Source organism: Nipponia nippon, unplaced genomic scaffold (genome assembly GCF_047370975.1).
Source record: "Nipponia nippon isolate SJK-2023a ecotype South Korea unplaced genomic scaffold, ASM4737097v1 scaffold_19, whole genome shotgun sequence".
NCBI lineage: Eukaryota > Metazoa > Chordata > Aves > Pelecaniformes > Threskiornithidae > Nipponia > Nipponia nippon.
Window position 1 is genome coordinate 7,313,161 of NW_028262335.1, and position 26,001 is coordinate 7,339,161.

At 41.9% G+C, this 26,001-nt stretch overlaps 1 protein-coding gene across 3 annotated transcripts; it reads left to right on the forward strand.

The window, feature by feature from the left end:
* Positions 1-6,571: 6,571 nt before the first annotated feature.
* GABRD (gamma-aminobutyric acid type A receptor subunit delta) lies at positions 6,572-25,948 on the forward strand. 3 transcript variants are annotated; one of them, XM_009460882.2, is made up of 9 exons: positions 6,572-7,188; positions 16,626-16,738; positions 17,325-17,392; positions 18,292-18,512; positions 19,352-19,434; positions 21,740-21,877; positions 22,794-22,946; positions 23,545-23,756; positions 25,024-25,948. In XM_009460882.2, exons 1-9 carry the CDS (start codon positions 7,121-7,123, stop codon positions 25,321-25,323), a joined length of 1,356 nt encoding a protein of 451 aa, XP_009459157.1. In that variant the 5' UTR covers positions 6,572-7,120; the 3' UTR covers positions 25,324-25,948. The 3 variants fall into 3 exon arrangements, with proteins under 3 accessions (XP_009459157.1, XP_009459156.1, XP_087611697.1); XM_009460881.2 differs by having other exon boundaries at positions 6,574-7,188; positions 22,791-22,946; XM_087755571.1 differs by lacking the exon at positions 6,572-7,188 and adding an exon at positions 8,385-8,513 and having other exon boundaries at positions 22,791-22,946.
* Positions 25,949-26,001: the final 53 nt, after the last annotated feature.

The following is a 26,001-nucleotide window of genomic DNA, read 5'->3' on the forward strand; positions in this document are numbered from 1 at the left end:
TAAAAAGTCTTTTTAGTGAATTCACATGACCTTCTGCCACGCAGAAGTCCCGTGGATTCGGGGTTGGAGTGCACACGTCTTAGAATACTGGAGATTTCCGAGCTTTAATCCAGAACGAAGCTGTGTCCAATGTCTCTTCAGAAATAAGCCCGTGCTATTCTGACAAGAGGATTTCACCATTAGTCACTAATTAAAGGTTATTGCAGCAAAAATCATGCGTCCTGATCGCGCTGCCCATTTATAACGTCACATTCTGAACACCTCAGCAGAAACTGCAGGTTTTGAGGTTCCTTGTAACACCTCAATAATCGTTACAAGTATGCACAAAATCAGTAAATGTAAAAGTATTTAGATGGTATGTCAGTAATTCCCGTGGCAAAGCTAAATGTCTGCATTCCCGTGCCTCGGTTGGAAAACTCTGCTCTTCAGAGGAATCTCCTGAACCCGCGCGTTTGCTGCCGCCCGTGCAGTCACCGGATTTGAGCTCTTCCTTGGTAATGAACGGGGTTTCCTCTCTATTCTGTTCCAGGTATTACCTTGACAAAATGAAGGAACGGTGCGGTTCGATTCACAGAAAAGCAGATTCTTGTCCCCTTATTCTTGGCACTCGGCCTAAATGACATGCCAGAAAATTCAGCTATTCAAAGACTCAAAGTGGTTCAGCTATTAAAGTATGGGGACATCACTCTTTAAGCGGAGCTCTATAGCGAAATACACGCTGATCTGTACGTAGGGATGGAAGGCATTCTCACATTTATTTAACTGAAAATGTACCTCCACTGTAAGCAATATTTCTGTGATTTTTTAGAGGTGCTATGAGAAGTAAGGTCTGCTTTCTGATACCATGCATATAAGCCCGTGCTGCTAATCTGAGTATTTATTTCCACTGGCACCCACAGTATAGCGTGTATATTGCTCGCAGTGACCAATTCATAGTCCTACACTTATGCTGTAGGTCCTCATTCTTTAGAAATGTATGGACATTCTTAGCTCTATAGATGGTGGAATCTAGATTTTGTGGCCTCTATTCATATTACATAAAACAAATTACATACAGACATTTGCAGGATTAAAGCTACAAGATGTAGGCTAAAAATATGCAGTGATTAACTGTATAGCTCTCTCTGCAGATCTAGAATAGATATAACCGTTGTTAACTCTGAACCTGCCAGTTCTCACACTCCGACAGTCAGGATGTAAAAGATCCAAGCGTGGTTTTTTCCCTCAAGAAAACGCTTGTGAGCACACCTGGTAATATCACTGATTTTCAGTTTCTTGTGATATTCAGGGTATTTATTCCGTCCCAGTTCACAACTGTTTGGACAATTTTCGTAACAACAACAACAAATGTCTTTTAGCAAGAAATAAATACAAGTTCAACCTCTAGGTTTCCTAAAAACCTAACCAGCCCTCGAGTAAAAAAAAGAATAGCTGATTTGTAACTTTGCTGTACACCAGAATGGGTTATAACCACCGCTGCAGCCAGAGACGTAGCATTCAGAGATGGTCAGAAACGGAATTGTCGTTCTGTAGGACACGTTGACGTAGTATTCACTCTGAACTGGAACAAAGTTCAAATTGCTAATCCAGCTTAATACAGAAATACCAGATGTTTTGTTACCAGAGTTTTACCACAGCCCCCTTCCAGTCAGCACCAGTCATTTCAGAGCGGACACTGCCCGTCACATCTGGCTGCGTGATTTCCTGGCCACCGGTCACGATTTCTGTCAGGTGAATAATTTGTCGCTAGGGAAAGGCAATGCAGGTTTTTAGCTTCCATACAGATGCGAGAAGAGAGAGGATATCTGCAGTTTCTCTGAAGGTGCTAAGCTATGGCTCCCCAGACAAGTTCGTATCTCCCAATCCACCATTTGTGTCTGTCACCTTAAAGTCAGTGAATCTATTCCAGCTTTGAGCTCCAGGGGATTTACAAAAAGGCCTTGGCTGATGCTCCTCTTCTAGATTTTGTAGGCACTGACCACCAGTGATACATCTCTGAGAAACTGGGTAACGGAGTCTGCACGTGTAAATTAATATCCTGCTGTTTTCTTACTGTGAGGTTAAACGTAGAGGCTACTTGAGTACCAGCGCCTGATCACATTGAAGCTTAGCAGAACCGGACAGTTGCGTTTGCCCTACGGCTACGTACTGTGCTTCTGCAGACAGTTGGTATTTCTTTTCTGAACGTTTCCAAGGTGACAGTAGCTCATATATGGAGCTTTCTAGCTTTTAGGCAGGAAGACATGCCAATAATGGAAGCTTAATTTTTGCAGTGTGGTTCATATCAGATTACATAAAACAGCTCCTCTGCCCCTGTTCCATGATACGGATCAACGCTTGACTGTAAAGGATGGCAAAACATTGATAAGCATCTTACCAATGAGTCATACTTCCAGATGGAGAAGAAAGAAGGAGAGGGGCATTTGCTGCCGGAGCACTCCAGAGAGGAATGCCCAGGGGTGACGTGAGCTGGGAGTGCCCCGCTGAGAGCAAGCAACACATCTGGAGTAAGACAATCATCTCCAGTCCTGGAACCAGCCCTGGCTCAGGGGCCAAGTGGGGAGTGTCGTCCCAAATCTGTTGCACAGAGAAGAGAAAAAGAGGGCAAAGTGCCTGGCTGCACTGCGCTTCATGATTATTAAAAAAACCCTATGCAGACTGAGGGAGGAACTGGATGTTCTACAGAACATTTGGAAACAGATAAAAACTAGATTTCTCAGCCAGCGCTTTAGGTGAAAGGAAAATTAATGTTGTGGTTATACTGATGTTTATTAAATACAGGCAGATTTCTGTTGGGGCCACAGGACATTCATACGGTCCAAGTACAGTACAACCTCTGAAATGAGCTAAATATTTCCACCGTGCGATTGCTACTGATATTCCCAAATTTCATTTATAAAAATAAGCATATGTGTGTAATTTATATATCTAGAGACATTTGGCGACGTTGCCACAACAGTCTTTCACGAGCTGGTTATGTGGAATCGTGGGAGAGTGAAACTAATGATCCATGTGGTACATTTTCTGCCTCTAAAAATGATATGTGACAATATGACACCTTTACTTTGCCGGCAGTAACACCACCTGTCCTGTTTAGAAAATGATCTATTAAGAATATCAGGTAATGCAGTAATGGAACTGTAAAATAAATTTAAATAATGTCCTTTTGATATGCTCTCAAAATCCTGAGGTAATAAAGGACTATGAAAACTTGTTATTTGGCCCAAGTCACTGAGCATATTTCTCCTCAGTCCCATCAAATTATGCTCTCCAATAAATTATTTGACGGGAGCAGTTACAAAAGTGTGGATGACTACGACCAGGGAAAAGTCACACCTGTTCCGTGCTCCAGAAGGAAAATACTTGACAGGTTTTGAAATGTGGGTTTCTGGTTTTAATAGTAGTAAATAGTAAAAAGTTGTGACCTTGGCTTACTACTTGAGAAAGGGTAAATACTTCAAAAATTAGTAATTGTTAATATAGTAATAGTAACAACTAATGATTTCATAAATAATAATGTTTAAATGATATTTACTTGTAAAATTGTCCAGATGTGGGTGGAGCCCATCAACTTTTGACGGCCTGACATGCGGATGCCATGGGAAGCCTGGCCCGGGCACCACGCCGGTCACGGTGCCAGCGCTCTGCCAGGCCTGCTGCAGCTCTACGCGTACAACAGCCGAGGCGCAAGTTGGTTCCAAACTGCGCGACTCCGACCTGACAACCTGGCCGTGCTGGAGCACGGCTCCATCCCACGCCGGCTCCGCTGACCCGCGGAGCTCCGTGTGCCAGGTCAGGTCACAGGGTGGGCACGTTCGTAAGAGGGAGCGCCTGCCGCCGCACGGACTGAGGAGAGGCAGTAATTCAGCAGGGCGACAAAAAGGCTTAAGAAAAACTTAAGTCTCATGGGCCATCGTTTTAAGAATATTTGACAGTTCCAAGCCAGTAGCTAAAGGAAAGCTGTAATTATCTTCAAGAGGATTAGATGAGAAAGATTTGGGGAGCTTATTTATTTTGTTTTGTTTTGATGTTTTAATAGCAATTTTAATTGTTGTTTAATCTATCTCTTGAGCAATTTTAATCTGTCATTGACTGTAAAGAGTTTGGGATATTCTGCCAGAATTGTGGGAAATTAAATATATTGTTGATCGTTATTATTTTGTCCCCTCTCTTCCCTTTGGCTAATAGGAATTATTGATTTTGAGTGGGGGTGTACATATATATATACGTGTATATATATGTAACAGCCCATTTTGCTTAAATATGTATTAGTATGCAGAATCAACTAAAAAAAGACTGAATGACCTAGCATTTGTCCTTCTTCTATATAATACAGAGGATATAATTAAGGCCCATATGTATCGAATGTAATTTATTTATCTGAGAGAAGTTACACATTTATTTTAGGATTTTGTGGGAATGGATCTTAGAACATCTCTTTTTCTGAAGTACAGACACAAAGTGGTAGCTAAATCGGTCCTGTGAAAATAACATGAGATTTTGTTAAACCCAGGCACTATTATGGTGGTGATGGAAAACTCCCCATATGTATTTCTTTCATTCATGAGGACATTATTAATCCGAATCTATAGTATAAAACCTTGATCATTCAAGATGATATCAGCAATTGGATAAATATCCCTATGCAATGCTCAGTGAAATGCATGGGACAGTTATTTTTTTCTCCGGGGATGATCAGAAGCCCGATAACGTACCTCGATTACCAGATTTCTTCAGAAAAATTATTAGAATCCTGAGGCTAAACATAGTCCCATCACAATTGCATTGACGATTTTGTGGGCAGTCACCTTATTGGTTTTGGCTGCAGAGCTGCTGAAAAGGGAGCATAGTGGTAGAAGGAGAAGTAAGAAAGGGAACTAGCTTAATGAATTTAGAAAAAATATGTAGGTGATACTCTTCCTCTTTCTTTTTTGCAATATCGGAACCACTGACAGCAAAGAACTTCTTCGTAGGATCAAAGTGAGTAAGTGCTGAAAGTGTAGTTGTTGTGGAAATACGGTTCTTTCAGGAATGATTCTTCCGGAGGATTGCCATTGTATTCTTACTTGTTTTAATGGTCAAGTTTGTAGCAACGTCTGTCCCTTTAGAGCGTAGGTTGCCATGATGTACTTATACCAACACACGAACACACACTCTCACACACGTATGTGTGTGTTCTACACGTATGAAATACACATACACACGCTCATTCTAAAGGTACAAGTCACTTTGTCTGAATTTTGCTATTTTTACAGATGTATGCTGAAGACATAGAAAACTGTTCTTTTTCACTCGTCAATTAGATGACGGCTGTCTAGCCAGAGAGAAACAATACCAAGGAATTCTCAGAGTAGGAACGTGGCTCATTGGAACGCCATCCTTGAGAGCAGGAAAAACACGAAAAAATGTCAACTGAAAATATCCTGAAAGGTGTAAATCTGTTCTGTCATACAGAGAGACATTCTGTTCTGTATGTCATCCTGTAAATTCCATTAAAAATCTTTTGGTTTCCCTCCTCCAAAAAACCAGTTTTCATGCAACAATCCAACTCCTTGAGTTTAAATTTAGGTCTTTTCCTCCTTAGTGTGCATTAGCTGCAGGCATGGCCATTGAAATGTGCAGAGGAAGGAAAAGATTGGAAAGCAAAGAAACCCCCACACCATTCCTGCATGTTGATGATGTATGATCTTATATGTGTGTGTATGTACGTTTGTGTATGTATCGTGTACATCTGTACATCTGCTCTCCTACCGGGTCCCACAGAGCTGTTACTCCCCTCACCCACCACCCCTCAGTTGCCCTTTGAAATACCGGTGATAAATAATAACACAAAATTAAGCATACGAAAAGATAAATCGAACACTCTACCCCAGATGCATCCTGTCATTTGGTTAAGGTATCTGCACATTCATTTTTGCTTTATGATAGAATTTCTTTAAAATGTCTCCTTCACAGTGTTTCCTTTGTGGGTTGGTTTTAAAATTGTCATTCGAGATTGAACAGCACCAAAAAGCAGAGGAGGCGGAGGATGAGAGAAGAAAAGAGCGAATATGGAGGAGAAACCCGAGTGGGACCTGCAAGTACGGCTGAACCCGCCGCCCCGGGAGGCCGCCGGGCCGGGGCTGCCCACCGCCCCCTCCCCGGGGCTTTCAGGGCACCCAGGGGGGAAACGCGCCCGGCGCTTTGGAGCGGTGCCGATGCCAGCCCCCGAGCAGCCCTGGGATGGAGCGTGGCAAACGCAGTTTCACAGCTGCCTGCTTGCTGAAGTAACCTGAAGCGTTTCACTTTTGAGAAGCCCCTTAGCAACCTGAGCGACGAGGCAGAAGTTTGTAAAACCTTGCGTCCGCCTCTTTCGGTTTGGTACCGCCAGTCTGGGACAGCTTTTAGCAAGCGAAGAGGCGGCGGTCCCCCCTCAGCAGAGTCCCCCCTATTTATACTCCCTCTTCCCTCGGAGAGCTGCTGGAAGACGGGCTGCAGCTGCGGCCGCCCCGGAGTTGTGCAGCCGGGATTTGCACAGGGAGGCCGGGGGCGGGGGGAGGCGGCGGCCCCGCCGCTCCCGCGCCCCGCTCCCCGCTGGGGAAAGCTGCGCCTCGGCTCCCGGCGGCCGCCCGCCCCCGCCGCTCCGCCGCCCCTGCCCCGAGCTCGGGCTGCGTCTCCCGGCGATGACTTGCACAGGACATGTCTAGTACCTCCGCAGCACTTTTAGTTTGCTCCCCCCCGCGCTCGCTGGGATCCATCTCTCATTTCGCAGGTTATTTTCGGCACCCAGCCCGGCAGCCGGCAGGACCGGCCGGAGGAAGAGCCGGGCGCGCCTGAAGGCGGCAGGGGGGGCAACGCCGGGGCCGGGCGGCGGCGGCGGCGGGCGGCCGTGAGGCGGCGGGGCGCAGGCGAGGGGCCGCCCCGCGGGGCGGAGGGCAGCCCCGCTCCCGGCTGCCTGCATGGCTCCCGGCCACCGGAGAGGCTGTGGGGGCTGCTGCTGCTGAGCAACAACACAGCGCTTTAAACTCAGCCTCAACTTGTCACAGCCAGCGAGGATGGCAAGACTACTGGAGCTTTGGAGCTGCCAAGAGAGCCAGGGAACCTGGGTTTTGTTTGCCACTGTCTAATAAATGGGAGTACAATGGAATTTCTTACCTGGGTTCTTCCTGCCTTGGTTCTACTGTGCACCCAACAGCACAGGTGTATCAGGTAAGAAAACGCCTTATTCTTTCTTAGACTGGCCTTAGCCGGCCGCTCTCTCGGTGCGGCTGGGGTGAGAAATGCCAGGTCTGGCGGTAGCTCCCAGCTGTGCCCGGGGGTCCTCTCCAGTTAGGGGCTACGACTGCTTTCAGGGAGTGTTCAGTAGAAGAAGGGGTCCTGACTGAAGAGTTTCCTCAATGTACCCCATCTTTTTTCTTCTTCTTTTTCTAGCAGAGGATGCCCTTCTGCCAATTGAGCAGCAGTTTCTCGGGTTAATCAAGGGCTGTGTTTTTAACAGGATGCCTGTGGAAGCCTTTTCCCCGGGGCACTTACTCCAAATTGGGGGCAATCACTTTGGGTAATGGCACTGCACATCCCAGGCAGCCTCATCCCCTTCAACAGCTCAGTAGGGGGCCTGCTGGAACACCAAACTCCTCCATAAAACCCGGCACGACCAGTGGGGTACTAACTGAACATCTTTGCTTAGGGCCTCCATAGGCACAATTAAAAAACCCAAAATACAGACATTCCTTTCTAACAGGTTCATTAAGTCTCCTGGGCTTGAGATAAGAGGAAGGGACTGGCAGAGATCTTAGAAAAAACGTTTGAAGAACACCAACCATTTCTTAAAATAATAAATTGTAAAGATGTATGGTTGCAATTCTCGGTCACATTTATTCAGGTGTTAGCTAGGCAACCAGCTATGCTCTCTATATATTCTCTGCAGATCTGGAGGCTGTATGTGGAGAAAGCTTGCCATGATTATGCAATGAAAATAGAAGGGGGAGTAAAAAAGAACTTGCTGCATGTAAAAACATGCCTACATCATCCAGAGCAGAGATGGCTGTGCTATTAAAGGGGTCTTCCTACTCCTACTTTATAGACATTATTAATAGCTTCAGAGGAGTATAAGAAGCAAAGTGATAATTGTAGTAAGACATAACATTGCTGTTATAGTTTTCGGAATTAATTAGTGAGATGTGATTTTTTCACTGGGAAGGAAAAGGATCTTGCATTAGAGGAAGTGTCAAGTCAACTGCTCTTATTGAGGACTGACACAATGATTTATCCTGTGACCTTGAATCTGTTATCCAGGGTCAGATCCTGACACCCTCATGCTCTGAAGCAATCCCGTACTACAGTGAAGGCAGAGAAAATACTGCTGAGGACCTAAGGGCATCGAGATCTTGCCCATAACGTCAGTGTTCCTGTTTCTCTATCTGCATTTGGGCTAGCATTAAGTATTTTGGTTGAAAAGTGGTGTTTGAATCTGAAGGAAGAAAAAAAAAAGGAATTCTAAGGAAGAGTCAGCCTTCTCAGCTTCTGTCTTCAAGGTCTGTTTCTAGGCACAGCAACTGCCAGGATATGTGCAACCTCTATTTTGTTGGATAAATTATATTGTATTTGGATTAATTACCTAGTTACTTGACTTTCTTCCTCCAGTTACACAATAGTGATGAGCTGTTTGTTAGAAATATATATATATCCGTGGCAGAGAGCAAGGCAAGGCAAATTCTAGCTTGTGAAATTCCAACTGTTCAGTTTGTAGTAGTTTTTCAAATATGCCGAAGTGTAAGACATTCAGTGGTCAAAGAAAACTGCTCTGTTTCATACAACAGTTTTCTGAAGATTCAGGATTTCGTGTGGCTATGGCAGAACGTTGTTTAATCTTGTAAAAAGTGAGTAACCTTGCTTACATGTGTACTTTTGATGAGTTAACCAGAACTAAACCAAAATTTTGTCCTTGCAGCAGCAAAATTACTCACGTGTAGATGACCTATGAAATACTTCCCCTCGTAAGGGCCCAAGAAGCACATCCTTATGCTTCTTCCTTGGAGTTCTGTAATGCGATATTGCATATAATTTTTTTTGGTAAGAGATGCTTTTATGAAGAGCAGTATTTTATTAATATTGCGGTTTTATAATAAAGTGCAAAACTGCCAATAGCTACATTTTATTGCTCTGATTTAGTTTTCCAAATGTAAGGATGTTATGATGACAGAAGCCATCCAAACCCACTAAGTTCTCTGCTCGTGAGTTCTGTGGACTGTATATTGACAGGTGTAAGCAAAAACGTATTCGCAACAGGGAGAATATTTCGTAACTTGGTGGTGTGACATAAGGCTTCCCAAAGGCAAAAGTACCTATTAAAGTAACCTTAAGGGTTGGCAGAGGAGGGGAGTGGGGAATACGTGTAGCCGGCTTCCTCAGGGCATTTTTGAATGCCCTTGCAGGGTGCTGTAGAGGGCTGTATGGGAAGCAGTTTCTCTGGCATGTGTGCTATTTGACTGAAGCGCATGAGCCAGATTCAGCCTAAGTCAGCACATCCTACTTGTGCCAGTGCTGTTTTCAGGTAAACATTTTTAAAAAAGTAGTGTCGTGTGGTCTGCTTGAGACAGTGATTAGTGGCAAGAAATTTGGCATTCATATGGTTGACAGCTCGCTGGGGCAAAGACTGTAGCTTCCACTATTTTATCAGAGTTTGATATGCTGTGGATGCTGCAATAATAAATGTGTCATAGAGAATGAGATCATCTGCTGAAACACACTTAGTGAAATATTTCTTCATTTCTGCGGGGAAGGAGTACTACTGACAGGACTTTTGGGATGTGTGTCCATACTTTGTAATTCCTTAGGGAAAGAGATTTTAATTCTCTAATTAAAAATAGGTGTATCTTTTATATTTAAGATTCTACTATGTTACATGACTTTTATACATTTGCATAGAATTGTCCTTCTGTCGTGTGTCTCCCTCAGCCTTTTACTTCTATTCACAGAAACAAAGCAGCTTTAACACGTGAATATATGCAGAGAGTGGTCCATTTTCTGTAGCTTAAAACTCACAGAGAGGAAATAAGGGCTTTGATGTTCAAAAGGTTGCCCTGAATTAAGCCCAACGCTTTTTCCATTACATTTCAAAATACAAAACATATTTACAGTGAGCTTCGCTTAGAGTCAGGAATGGCAGATGGGAAGGATACACATACTGCTCTTGATAATCCTGGAGTTTGACAGAGGCCAGATTGTTCCCTGACCTTGCAGGATATCCCTTGTCCTTTTCCCAAGAAAAGGTTTTCTTGAGTGGCAATGGCATCTGGGACATCTGCCCCCAAAAAATTATCTCAAAGAAAATGAAATGTACTCCATCCCAGTCCTCAGTATCAGTCAAACTGGTATTTCCATCTAGCAGGTTAAAAGGTTCATATAGCAACTGTGTCACAGTTCCAAAAAGAATCAGGTTAGCAGATTTAAAGAAGAAACAGGAGATGCAAAAAGTGATTTTCCACATCTTACTGCTATACATGTTTGTCAAAAGGTTAGCGCGCTCTCCCTACAAGTGTGACCTGAAATCAGTATCTCATTGGCCACCGACTTCAAGATGCTGCTGAGCTTTTTGCACTGCTGCTAGAGCTTTTGGCACTGCTGTGCAAAAATAATATTGCTACTGTTATCTCTTGTTCAGCTGCTGTAGTGCACTCATTCACACAGAACATACAGATTGCCTCCTTCCTTGGTGTAATTTAAGAACTTACCAGATTTTTTCTAGTAATATTGATAAATTTCTAGCAACTGTTTTCAAGCAGTGTCCTGGAAGACAGTGAAGACAGGCTAATACCTCACTTGCCTGACAAGCCCTTTAAAGATGTGCTGTCCAAGTTGATTGATGCTCATCCTCCAGATCACTCCACATTAGTAGAATGCAATGGTCCTGCAGCAGCTGGGAGAAAGATGTCGGCTTGGATAGAAAGGATTTTGGGATATATGTACTTTTTATTCTAGAACTGATAGTACTTAGCTCTGGAAGAGATGCGTTTCTTTGTCATTTGAGATTCATTGTTTGGAGTTACTTTCCCTAACCTGTGTCAAGGGCAGTTTTGTTAGGCAAAGAACTTCATAGTTTTGCCAGGTTTATCAATGGTGATTGCCTCTCCCCGTTGTCTAGTGTGCAAGAGAACTAACTATTCTTGTCATAGTTTAAACAGCAGTAATCTGTTTTCTACTGCTAACAACGAGCTCCGTTGCAGTTCTCACAATGCTTAAACTCCAGATATGGACAGATGCAAATATATTCTCCAGAATATCTGCTTGAAATGAGATGTGTACAGAGTCAGAGTGTGGATGAAAAACCATCTTCTTCAGCTTTAGATTTGGGAATACTTCCAGAGTGGTATTAGTACACGTGACTGTGTTGCCATTCAGTCAGCTAGGCGTCCCACTCTGGCCTGGTGCAAAGTAAAGATAAGCTTTTTGATGAGCTGTTATGCCCCTTGAATTTTACAAATCAATAGCTTAATTTTACAAAGTCCTTTTCTTACTAAAACAAGCTTTACAGCAGCTTACGTCAAGAAGTGAAGTTGCTGAATCAACTAATAGTAGTTTCCTTTCTTTTCATCTTTACTGCTTACACTATGAAAAGTTAATCCCTTCCAATGTGTCTTTTCTGTGCTGCTCTTCCTTTTTCAGGTACAATAAATGAATAATATTTTAGGCCATACGTAATCCCAACTGCTTATCAAGGATGAATGAAATTCTCCCACCGTCCTTCAAGTAACTTGAAAGCACTGGATCTGATGTACAGGAGTCTAGAGGAATGGCTCAAAGGAGTTATCACAAACTGGCCTTTAAATTGCCATGAAAATAAAGGTCTGCTTTCCAAAATCATCATTTTTGACTGAGGACTGCTATACTATCTGCTAATATTCACACTTTTGTCTTCACCAGTTAAAAAAGAAATGAAAATATTATAGATAGAATAATATTCTTCGGCTTGTTATTTCTCCTCTCCTTCAATATTCTTGAGGGACAAAAAAGAGGGGAATGGGAGATTTCTACTATGCTGGAGGACCTGGGGTGGCTTTAGACCTAAAGAGCACATATCAGACTGACACAAGCAGAACCTGGACTCATTTACACCATGCTGAATCATACACCCAAGCACACAGTGCCTGCTACATTAGGTCTGATGTCTGTATTATTTCCCTTGATCCATCAGCCTCCGTGTCAGTCTGCCAAAGTGTAATTTGAAGAATAGGGCTGTTTAAAGTGAGCACTGGGTAGTTTAAAGGTAAAATACAGGTTCACAGAATCACAGAATGGCTGAGGTCGGAAGGGGCCTCTGGAGGTTGTCTGGTCCCCCCCGCTCAAGCAGGGCCACCCAGAGCTGGTTGCCCAGGACTGTGGTCAGACGGCATTGAAGGATCGCCAAGGAGGGAGACCACGACCTCTCTCGGCAACCTGTCCCAGCGCTCAGTCACCCTCCCAGTGAAAAACTGTTCCCTGATGTTCAAGCAGAACCTCCTGTGTTTCAGTTTGTGCCCATTGCCTCTGCTCCTGTCACCGGGCACCAGTGCAGAGAGCCTGGCTCTGCCCCCTTTACACCCTCCCTTCATGTATTTATATACATTGGTAAGCTCCCCCCGAGCCTGCTCTTCTCCAGGCTAAACAGTCCCAGCTCTCTCAGCTTTTCCTCATATGAGAGATGCTCTAGTCCCTTAATCATTTGCATGAAAAAAGCCTAATATTAGCAAAAGCTTTTGGTAACTCAGTGATAACTGTTTGTAGCTGAAACTGTCGCTTACTCTGATCCACATATTCTCTGTGAGTGTCTAGGAGCCATTCTGTGAGCACCATGCTAGTGTGTGAGAAGGGCAGTAACTGAGGAAGAGTAATTTTGTTGCCCATGTCAAAGAAATTTAAAAAAGAACCAGTAGTATAAACATCAAGTTTAAAGTAAATCTACCCATAAAATTATTTCAGCTGTAATACTTTAATAATCCCCACTGGTATTAAGTGCATATAGCTCCACTAACTTCAACACATTTGTTACACTGATGATCTGACCCTAAGGCTTTATTAATAATAGAAACAAGATTCATTTTAATTGTGTCATGGATATTTAAGTAAAACTCCCTCTAGATTGTAATCTGCTTAAAACACACGGCAAGCTACAGCCCACAGTTTTTAACCCAACTCTCATCATTTTAACTTCCTTTTAGCTCTGTGGCTCTCCTTAATGCCTTTAAAATGGCATACTGGCACAGGATAGCTACTGCGTACTGTAAATGCTTTTTCAAAAGAGATAAGGCTCCTGGCAGTGCTTATAGTGACATTACTTCTTTTATAGCAAGTGACTGATTATAAGGCAGTTATCTGGGGATGAGTTCTTGATGCACGCAAGTAGCAACACCTATTGTGAAAGGGGAGCAGCAGAATTTGTTTTGTTGTTTTTTTTTTTCCCCCCTCCGGTTGAGTACTTATAAATATACAAGGTATTCTTATTTTACAACGACTTGTACCTAGCACTTTCGTACTATTGGGTATGTAGGAAGAACAAGCTAGATTCTCCCATCCTCACAGATCAGGCACGCAAGATAGATCACTACGGCGCAGTCACCTTTTGACTTTTGTTTTCAAAACACTTTGCAGAACTTGGCTGCAGTTTTAGCAACAGGAGTCAAAAAGCACCATCTTCTACTGAAAAGGCAAAGAGATTTTAGGCAGATATATTCATTCAAGTATATTCTAGTTATTTACTATAATTATGAAAAGACTTAAAGTATCATTCTTTACCTATAGTGGTAATAGATAAATAGGTACATTTTTAAACAAAATACTTTCAACATAGTCTCATATCCTTTAATCTGCCAAGGCCTCAATTTAAAAAATTATGTATTTTCTGTATTAACTGATAGCCTTAGTATTTCCAGAAATAGGGTAGTGAATGTAAAAGAAAATAAATGAAAGCATTTCTGAACTGCACTGTTTGATGGTATTGCAGAAGCCAGACCTTAGCATCTGGATCTTCCCAAGTATTATGAAACTATAATTTCATTTAATTAAATACTGACAGTTGGATGATTGAAAGACCAGCACATAGGAAACAGCAGTCTGATAGAAAGAAGTGTTTACATAGTCGATGACCCAATAAAGAAGGCAAAAACTCTGTCAACATCTGTTATAAATCTTCAAAGCCCTCGACTAAATCAGTTATGCTATTCCAATTTATGTAGCTGAAAATATGGCTCTGAGTCTTCCAAGATCCTTACTCAGAAGAGATATAGGAACCTGAGCAATATCTGAGATGGTAGTCATTTGAGATTAACATACAGCAGTGTGCTCACGGGAAGGAAACATTATAAATGCAACTTAATATATATCCTCAATTTTAACATTTCGCCGTGAATGAAGGAAGTTTCACTTCGGAGCAGCATCCCTATGCTTTAAGGTCACTTAAGCTTTGACAGCTCCGTTAATGCAAGTTTTTAGTGTCTCTGCTGCTCAGAACTTACATTTATACGTTGTAATCCCAGAACACCTTCCTTATATAATTGACTCCATACATGTGGGGTGAGAATTTTATGACCAGGGCAATCAAAGATTTTTCTTTCAGTCCCCTGTGAGAAGAAGAGGTGGTTACTGTAGGACACTCTGCTACTGTGCTAGCAGAAACTGCGTGTGCTGAATGCCCGGACTGGCATATTTCGGAGAGAAAAACCATGTGCTTTATGTGGGTCAATGTCGCATGAACACTCTCAGAAAGTTACGTAAGTACCAAGGCAGAATATGTTTATGGTAGATTACCCTGCAGCCTTTCATCGATGTTCAAGGAGTTTCTCGTCTGTTAGTAGTGATACACATCTCTCAAATGCCATATTTATTGCTGGACTCAATGGAAGATGCTAAAACAAGTGCTCAGACAGTTTTGACATAGTACTTGTATTCAGATACAGCCCCTCTCAAACCACTGGCAAATTCTCTCTTTGCAAATAGTTGTGGTAGACGTTGTCACAGTCCTTCATTTATCTATTCCTGTCACGTCAATCACAGTGCTGGCAAGAGGACTTGTGTGAGCAGGCACAGATCTGCTTCAAATGAAGCCTGCCAGCTCAGTTTAAACAGTTAATGAAGACAATATAAGCTTGCCTTTGTTTATAAGAGATTATGGAATATCCACATAACTGCTTGTACCAGGAGGGCTGAGGGGCTGGCGTCTGCCAGGTGGTGGAAGACGGCAACAAGAAACTGCGCTAACGTCTTCAAGGAGCATCACTAGATCAGAAGGAAGCATATGCCTAGCACCTGAGAGATGGAGCCGTATTTCTAGGAGGGGGACTGTAGCATGCTGCACAGACCTGCAGCAACACGTTGCCTCCCAAACAAAACCTACTGCCTGTTTGGTGGCTCGCTCAGGTCCCAAGAGTGACTACAAAAGGATGCATGCATTATGGCATCCCACACTCCCGACCTGAGGACAGATGGCCAAACACCCACACTGCCTGATGCTGGCAATTGCAAAACAGCACCAGCAGGTGAGCTGGGGCCCTCCCGGCGTGATGGAACTATCCCTATATGCCCAAAACTCTGGGGCATCTGTGGGAAGGAGGAGCGGGACAGAGACATTTCAGTGCTATGGATACCTCACTTACCACTCAAGACCATGGACAGGAATGGCCCCAAATCCAGGACCATAGTCAGGGCTCTTGCCCCTGCATTTCTAGGATCATGGAGCACACCTCAGGTTCCAGGACAATGGTCAAATCCTTCAGGCTCACCACTACGGGCCCCCCCCTCGCACTGCAGAACCATGGGCCCCTCTCGAGGTTTCTGGAGGCTCCTGAGTCTCCTGGACCGTAGACAGCCTCCTCTGCGGCTTGGAACGAGGGAGAACTACCGGGGCTTCCAGGCGCCATGGGCAGCACCTCCCAAGTTCCAGCACCACAGCCTGCTCCTGCCGAGGTTCAGGTCGGCCCACGGGCAGCTCTGTGCCGGGTCGGGACTGTGGGGGTGCCCCCTTTGGTGGATCCGTGCTTTCAGCTGCTCATGTTTTAAGCGAGATCTGCTTCTTGACCATATCTTTGCAGTTTTCAGGTGTTTGTACACCTTCTATTAGGATTGCTTTTCGTATTTCTGAGGCCCAATGGTACTTTTCACAGTATCAAAGATGTTAAATCCAAATTCCAGCTGTGTAATTTCTACTGTTTTCCCATCGCATCTGACAATATACCAGTCTTGATCTCAGCTGTTCCATAGTGGTACGAGGAGCTGTCACAGCTGCTGTGTCCTGCTACTCAGATAGCTGCATTTCAGCATCCACAGATGCATTCTATGCAGTATACAAAGTATCTTGGTTTCCCTCATGCTTTCTTTACATTTCTAAATCTTTTTTTTCCTCCTTTTTCTTTTGGAAAAGAAAAAACCTTAAAAAAGTATTTGCTTGTATTTCAGAAAGAGGCCATAGTCTTGCCTGAAATATGTGTTGATTTAAACAGAAATATCTGAAATGGTTTTCCTATCTACATGCAGTATTTTTCCACTAAATTACCAGTATAGCTGATTATACTGTAGGTGGTCTCTGGTGTAAGAGAAGTCAATGTCTTCTATTTTCTGTTATTTTTCTGTTTGTGAACACGGCCAAGTTTTAAAAGATACTTATTCTCTTTACCTAGAGCTATGAATGACATCGGAGATTACATAGGTTCCAACATCGAAATATCCTGGTTACCCAACCTGGATGATTTAATGAAAGGGTATGCACGTAATTTCAGGCCTGGGATTGGAGGTGAGACTTTGAGAGTAATGTCTCTTTTGTTTCTTACAATCCTTCTGCCCTCTGATGTTTATGTGAACTTCACCCTCTACATGAGTAAAAGGTTGTGGTTGTCTGTTACTTGGGTACTGGAAATAATAACAATCAACAATTCGCTTGATCTTGAAAAAAAGACAGACTGTACAACAGAATTAGCAACACAGTCTTCTTGCTGGTACAGTTCTTAAATCACTGATTTCTAAGTTGAAGTAATTTTGGATTACATTAAGTGGTGATAATCTCTGCATTTGCTTGAAATCATGCTGTCTGAAACTAGATGATGTGGTTTCCAGAAAGGATTCCATAATTTTCAGTAGTTGTGATTGTAGCTCATGCCCTTTGTCACCAAAGTGAGGTGTTCTGTTGGAAATTGAGGACTCAATCTGTAAAATATTTAAATCTCTTCCTCTAAAGTAGATTTTACTTGGAAAGTGTACTTTATCATGGAAAACACTTTCATGAATTCACTCTGTATGAAAGAATTAACAGTCTTGGGTCATCTATATTTTTATAGGTACTATGATGATGTAAATCACCCCATTCAAACATTTTTTCTCAGGTCCTCCTGTAAATGTTGCTCTTGCAATTGAAGTAGCCAGCATTGACCACATCTCAGAAGTGAACATGGTACGTTATCCGTTACACCTACCAAGCTGTGAACGTATGTACTGTAATGACAGCAAGTGTAGAAAGCTAACTAAATAGAGAGACAGTTGATCCCCAGCGTGTTTGGAGAGGAGAAATTACCACAAGAAGCTACTGCAAAGAACAAACATTGTATTTTAAGACACAGGCAGAGACTCTTCTGGTAGACATTGGCAATTACAAGAACCTAGCCGTGTGTAAGTCACTGAGATTTCTTACTACAGTTAGCAAGCTTGCATCCGTGCAGCACTTACGAACAGAAAGCCTAATTTTAAGCATTAACTTCACTTCCGTTCAAATTCCTTTTCACTGCAGATACTTCCAAAAAGAAGCTACAGGAATGATGGGTTGTGAGATGCTCCTCTTTTTTGTGTAAAGACCTTTCAGTAAAGCAGTGGAGTATAACAACTTAAAAGTAACATAAACAAGTACAGGCATGAATTAACTGCATCTCTGGAACACAATAGGTTAATTTTAAACCCAAAACTTTGACTTTCCCTCCATCCTTTCCCTTACAGATGCATAACTTCACCTGATTTTTTAGTCTTGCTTTAAAAAACCTTCAAAACCAAAAGTTGTACTTGAGGAGATAAATAAACTGGTTTTCTTCATTAAGACATCTGCAACTCTTGCACCGCGTTATATATAACACTGACACTGAACCACTTTTTGATATCTTGGGTTTTTCCATGGCAGAAGCATATGACAGAAATTAAAATGCTTGGGCAGCTCTGTGGTTGACTTGAGTATAAAAATACTTATTTGCACAGGAAACAGTTAATACATTTCTAGGCTAATACAATGCTTTTTGACCAAGTCCCAAGGCATTATCATTCTGTTTGTTTAGCATCACTTTTTAATTGGGATTTCTCTTCTCATAGGAGTACACCATGACAGTATTTTTGCACCAGAGCTGGCGAGATGACCGTCTGTCTTACAACCACACCAATGAAACTTTGGGCTTAGACAGCCGGTTTGTGGACAAGCTCTGGTTGCCAGATACTTTCATAGTAAATGCCAAGTCTGCCTGGTTCCATGATGTGACTGTGGAAAACAAACTTATCCGGCTTCAGCCAGATGGAGTAATTTTATACAGCATCAGGTGAGTGAGAGAGAGTGCAAGTGTACTCTGTCACGTATTAACTTTTTGAGCAGACTATAAAGTAATCACTCAGTTTTCCTAGGATGATTTCCTAAAATAATTCTTAATTTAAAACAGAAGAAAGTACTGGTGACTCCTATCAGAGATCCCTTTACTTTACAAGGATCACATTGCCAGGAAGGTATCGTTGGCACATTGGGCGTCATTTGGCACTAACACGTTTTGCACTGCATAATCACTGATCGCTTCCAGAATGTCCTTAATGGGAGATAAGCGTATCATAACTATTTGGTCACCAGGCAAGGAGATGCTGAATACAGAGCAAAGATTCTGTTCTCCACTCTCTCACTATTTTCCAAGGGAACTATGAGCCTGATTTAGGCTCAACTTCCCCATCTTTCAAACAGAGAAAGTAATATTTCCTCATTTTGGAAGAGTGTTCTTGCTAGAACTCAGTAACTATATTTAAAGTTAATTGTGTAATGTTCTAAAAATTAATGAGTGTGCACCTTTGAAATTGTAAATCCAAAGTCACTCTTAAGGCATCGGTAGTGATTTTGGGGACAGTGGAAAAGAGCAGATTTGACTCAGAAAAGTCCTTTTTGTCACCAGAAGCAGCTGAAGCGCCCTCTGACATTAGACAAGTCCTTTGACCTTTCTTCAATTTCCCCCCACCTCTGGGTTTCCCCCAGCCTTAGTAGAGACAATAGCCATAAGGATTTTGGAAATCGTTTCCTGTATTACTATTAAGGTTTCAAAGTTTCCCATTTAGTCTTTGAGTTCTGAGGTAAATGCTCTATCTGAATGCAACTAACTGGTGTTCACGTTGCTTGGAACAGGATTACCTCAACAGTGGCCTGTGACATGGACCTTTCCAAGTATCCAATGGATGAGCAAGAATGCATGTTGGATTTGGAAAGCTGTAAGGGCTGAGTACAGTGTTTCATATAATCTGTATTCTGTTTAAAGCCTGCATATATGGTACTTAGCTTGCTGGAGTTTGCTGGAATGATTCTGCTTTAGTCAATGGTGTAAGGGATTTAGGATTTAGAAATAAAGGGTACAAACATGTAATCCTTCGTTCTCTGTGTTGGGCATTAGCCTATGGACTTTTCAATACCAGTTCAGCTCTGATCCAGTCCAAAACTATAGGATTTAATTTAGTGAAGATGACCAACCTACAGCCCTGCTGACAAATGTCTGGAACTTTGTGCTTCATGTAAAACCTAGCGCAATTGCGACAGTCACTAGCATTACTGAGGTTTCCATCAAATCCAGTGAGAATAAGTAGAGAAGCCCACAGGCAAAATTTGATGTGCTATTTTTTCTTTATGAGAATACAGGAAAAAGAAAGAATTCCCTGCTTTTAATGAATGCCATTGTGACTAGCCCTTACATAGCTGTCTAGCTTGCCTAGGTACTCCTGTATCTGTTACACAGAAATCAAGCAGAATACTGCATGGATTGGCTTAAATTCATTTGTACTCACAAAGGAGGGTGAAGAATGAATTTATATTTTCTCCAACCTGTATTTTATCTGTGATACGCATGTAATTCCCATGGGCATTAATACTTCTGAATGAAATTCACCACTGACACGAGCGGGGGCCACCCAGTCAAAGGCAATGAATCCGACCTTTTGTGGTTTTTATATCACGGAGTCCTCAGGTCCTGAGGGTTCCAGAGATTTGTGAATAGCAGTTTCTGAGCAGATTCACTGGCCTGTTGGTGCTAGCTTCTCTTTTTTAGCACTGACTTTGTTTTCTAGGCAATTAACCACAATACCATTTTATCCTGTCAAAAATAGCAATCTACAGTGTTACTTATGTAATCACCGAATGCAGTGGCAGCAGACAGTGAACCAGCAATCAGTTCTCTCTCCCAGCAAGTTCTGCAGGGAGTTTTGGTGGTGGTTGAATTTTTTAATTGAATTTGAGGGTTTTGATTGCAGCGAAACAAACATGTAGAAATAAAGTCTCTTTAAACAAATGAATGGTTTAGTAGCAAGTCATCTGTTAACAGCAAAACTAGCAAAGATCCATTTCCTATGGATTTTCATATTACATAAATCCCATCATACATATTCGCCCCCTTCTCTCATGTCCCTGGTGCCTTGCACCTCTCCCTAGCAGTTATCTTCCAGCTGCCACCCATGCCAAACTGCAGTCATTAATAGGCTGATCTACGTGGTGACTGTCAAGCTAGCTGGTGCATCTCAGAATGGCCGTGGGTCTGAGTTATACTGCTCTTCTCTAACTGGATGCACAACTGTGATTTTCTGTTCTCTACACACCATTTCTTACAAAACTTTCAAGAATCTAGCATCTCTGCAACCTTTACCTTTTTATCATTTTCGTTTGAAAATATTGAGGAAGTTCAAAAGCTGTTAGGAGGAGAACTGACAGGAAAACACTGCATGGGCAGTTTGCATAGGCACTGTTTTCTGATTAACTACTTTAAGCCTGGGGAGGCCCCAACAGTTGTTTCCAAGAGCGGGGATTCATACGAACAGCTCGGCTGTACACTTCACTTCCACGCAGCGTCCATTTGTAAAAGCGCTGTCGGGCTTGCAAGGGGAGATAGAGAGCCAGCTGGACGCGTACTTTTTGAGGACACGGGGGGAATCCCTGAGAAAGGAAATCTGTTTCCCCGACACTGCCTGGCTGGTACAGAGTACCTATCTCTTAAGATCAATGTGTGAACTTGGAGATAGACTTGCAGTACAGAATCACTCTCCGATCTGTCTTCAGTAGCATAGGCATAGATAGATCAAATTTAGTAGTTATTTTCTTTCGCGAACAGAAATTTCTGTGACTCCGAGATCCAAGCACAGCGCAGGGGTAAGTAGGCTACTTTGAATGCTATGGTAGCAGTTACTCTACTTTAAGCGAGCATGCAAATGAGCTTTTTGAGAGATAATTTGAATATTTCTCATGACACTGAAGTGAATATTTCTCATGACACTGAAGTGCATTGTTCCATACCACATATTGCCAGTCGGTGTGAATCAACCTGGATTATTCTCCCTGTAGGAAAGCTACCCCAACGTGACGCTGGCAACATTGATGTTGCCAGGACAGTGAGTTATCCAGACTGCATCACAGCATGTTTGCAATGGGATTGATGAAAATCAGCGTAGCAGAGGAATTAGAGGACTTCCATGATGAGTCCTCTAAGTTCTTCATTTCCTCCTCAAACTTTGTGTTTATTCAGCTTTCTTTTGGCAGATGGCTACTCTTCAGAGGACATCGTCTACCACTGGTCAGAAAACCAGGAGGAGATCCATGGGCTGGATAAGCTGCAGCTTGCTCAATTCACAATTACCAATTACCAGTTCACAACAGAAATGATGAACTTCAAATCTGGTAACAGGATCTGTCTTCAATTCACGGACAGTATCTGACTTTTTCTGGCATAGGGAAACCTCCTATATCTATAACAGAAAATCCTTCTTCTTACGTAACTAATTTAAGAACCTGTCAGGTTTCTGATAAGAGTTTTCTTTAGCTTACACTTGCCAAAAATGTCAACCTTTGCTGCGCCTTCAGGTAGCCACTGTAGCATATTCTTTAGCTCTGTATGTTTGAGAAAATACTGCATGGAGTAGCCAGAGAGCACTTGATTAAAAACACTTGAGGTATAGCTCACATTTTCTTGACCTAATTTGCAACTTTGGATAAAGAAAAATTTCCATTAGCCCTGATGTTATGAGGCTGATGACGTATAGTCAGATCATTCTAATTCTATCCAGTAAAAGTCAGTGGTGTGTATGCGTATCACTGGGTTTATTGCAATGTTTGTAAAAGACTGGAGTCATTTCTTTCCTGCTGATTTTTCATCCTCTTTCATGTATTCAGATTCTCATTTATGCTGCACATCTCCTCTAAGCTCTTTTTTTGAGTTTGAAATTAACTTGGCCTTTTAAAAAATCTAAATTTAGTATCTGGAGGACTTTCTACAGCAGATGATAAGACAGTACACATTTTGAAGCAATACTGTTATTCAAGAAGACTCATGATTTTATTTTCAGATCTGGCATTGATATGACCTGAGACAAATCATTTGACCTATTCTTAGCTAACGGTGCTGATGAGAACTGCAGTACCTCGTGCAGGGTTTATGAAGACTAATTGAACAACATTCAGAAAAGCTTTTTGTGATCCTTGTCCAAAAGACGTTTAAGAATGTAGGTCTGTGTCATTATAGGAAATATTTTGAATATCGGTGTAACTGTGATTCACACTGTCAGAGTCTTTCTTTGTCTGCTCTTTTTTCCAGCAGGTCAGTTTCCCAGGCTCAGTCTCCACTTCCACCTTCGGCGAAATCGAGGAGTTTACATCATTCAGTCTTACGTTCCTTCGATCTTACTAGTGGCCATGTCATGGGTATCTTTCTGGATCAGTCAGTCAGCTGTGCCTGCCAGAGTGTCATTAGGTAAAACAGGGCAGTTGGGGAACTAACAGGGAAGGGTATGCCGAGGTTGTAATTATGCGCTCTGATAATCATCCTTTTCCATGAAGGTGCATTTATGAATACTATGTTTACATTTCCAGAAGAGAAGGTCCTTTAAAAGATTTCCTTCATGTTTTAATTTCTGTCATGCTATCAGAGCAGCTGCCTCAGTAAAGAACAGAAAATAACCACCTAAAGGTGGTTAAAGGCAATAGTGAATGTGAGGCAGATGTATGAAAGAATTGATTTGAAGGAACTGGGACAGTGACAAAAAAAATGTTCCTAGAGCTTGTGGATCTGTTTGCTCAAGCAAGGGTTGCAAGTCCAGATGCAAAAGTTTTTGAGGGTTAAGTCTTCTGATTTTGTTTGTCCCGATCTAGAACAAAACCGAGGATAACATGTTCAAAGCTGCCTTAGTCACACAAGTGCAGTTTTTTATAAGCTCCCCTGTTTTGAAAATCAGAAACCACACTTAAGGGGCTTCTACTGTGAAAATATTCCTCAGCTTCAGATCAGTAAATATACTTATTATAGTGTATACTATGAAACCTAAAGTAAATTTTCTCACACTACACTGCAGGTATAACTACTGTTCTTACTATGACTACACTGATGGTCAGTGCCCGGTCTTCGCTTCCACGAGCATCTGCCATCAAGGCACTCGATGTTTACTTCTGGATTTGCTATGTGTTTGTCTTTGCTGCGCTGGTAGAATACGCGTTTGCACATTTCAATGCTGACTACATGAAAAAGCAAAAGAACAAGATAAAGGCGAGAAGGCAGAGTGCAGAGGTCAGTAAGCGTACTACTGTGATTAACTTTGCAAAAGCAATCACCCTGCATTATGACCTTTTTCTACTATGGAAGCAAATTCTTTTACCCCTTTTGAAAAAAAGAAAAGAAATTCCTGGTTAATTCTTTTGTCACTTTAATATGACAAGCAACCAAATGCAACTGCTAATTTCCCCTTTCAGCATTGTGAGCACTAAAGACAACATATTCTTACATGGTTTGTTGCTGTATTTAAGACAGAAAATGGAGAATAAGAGAGAATGAGTAAGAAGACAGGCAAAGTATGCCTTGAGCCAGATTTGTATGTCTTACGCTTTGAGAATGTATTTAGACCCTTTGATATTTGTCCAGTCCTCAGTGTAAGTCATGGTAAGCTTGAGCTACTCCTGTAGGGTCAGGCAAAGTCATTATGACTGTATTACATGAGGTGGGGAAGAAAGGCCTTTTCTCAGAAAGTATTCCTTAGTAGCTGCTTCTGCTAAGACTCTTTTAGTTCTGCTACAGCATAATGAAATGCTGTCAGCAAAACGCCTGTAGTCTTGAATGTTGTCCCCTGGAGATTACATGTTTTACACCTAAAATGCATAAGGTAAACACAGATATAATTAGCAAAGATATAAGTTATGTAGATATGAAGCCCAGTGAAACTGAACAAAGGAGCCCGTAGATGAAATTTCTTCCAGGAACTCCAGATGGCTTTGCTGCTTTCTTCATTTCTACGTTACATTTTATGTTAGTGACAAAGCAGAGTGAATTAATTGATTAAGGAACTTTTTTTTTTTGACAATTCACAATTTGTAGTCCAGGCCTACATATTTTTGAACTCTCCAGCAACTTGGGTATTATTTATGATTATTATTAGTTCATTTTATTAAGCTGTAGCAGATACAACTGATCCGTATTCATTTTCTGTCCCACCTCCACGTTCTCTCAGCTTTGCCAAGAGCCTGAGAACTGCCCATTGGCTTTGGCCGCAGAATGGGGTAACTGTCTCCTGAAAGTCAGTCAGTTATTTTCAGTCAGGAGGACCTAAGCATGCTGTCTCAATGGTGCCTCCGTAATTCAGAGCATGTAAAATTATAACCAGAATTTAGATGTCGTAGCGCAGTCTTTCAGCAGTCCTTCTGCCAAAGCAAGTGATAAATACCATTCAGCATGTATGGATCGTATAGGTATTTCACCATGTCAGTATCATGGCTAGCTTGGATGAAGTACAATACTTTTGCCCTATAAATTGCTATTATAGGTTCTCCTCTTTCCTTTGCAGGTAAACGTGAAGAATGCCATTGTTCTGTTTTCCCTTTCCATAGCTGGTGTGACCCAGGAACTGGCCATTTCCAATAGGCAGCACCGAATTCCCAGAAGCCTACCTGGATCGTATGGCACAATAGAAATAGAAACTGGAGAGAGAAAACGGCAGCAACTAATGAAACTGGATAAAAAGAGTGGTCTGAAGTCCCTCTTTAAGCCCATCGATGCTGATACCATTGATATATATGCCAGAGCCGTGTTCCCAGCAGCCTTTGCAGCAGTCAATGTTATATACTGGGTTGCATACACAATGTAAAAAAAAAAAAAAAGAAAATTCATGTGAAGAGCTACAAATTGAACAATGAAAACGCCCTTGCTGAAACTGTATTGATCCATTTCTTCTCAAAGTATTTTCCAATGAGCTCAAGACATTTCTAAAGTCAAGAAAGTCCTGCGATCAATTCCTACTAAAAGCAGCAATTTATTACTGACCTGATTGGGTACAGTAATAACTGTACTCTGCCAAACAATCCCAGCGCCTTCTTTCCTGTATTACCGTGAGACAGTTTTTCATATGTACATATTTGCAGCAAAAGTTTAAATCTTAAATTACCGTGGTTTTCCTCCACTTTAAGGGTTGATCAGTAATGAAGATTTGGCTTTTCACACTCAGATAATTTCCTTTTTTGTAATGGAAGAGCTAATTCCTTGCTTCCACACATGAGTGATATTCTGCATCTGTCCTTCTGTGGGATGGTCTAAGTTTAACAGTAGTGGTAAAGTTGGAGTTTTTAATCATAAAAATCTCATGAACAAAGTAAAAGGGAATAGAGGGGAGTGGAGGCTTTTTCTTAAATTATTATTTGTCTTGGATAAAGTACTGAAAACATTTCAATGCTCTTAGTCACAGCATGAAATAAAATATACTACATAAAATTCTACTGAATTGTTAATAATGACTATATTACATTTCAGATCTAAGCTAATGAAGATT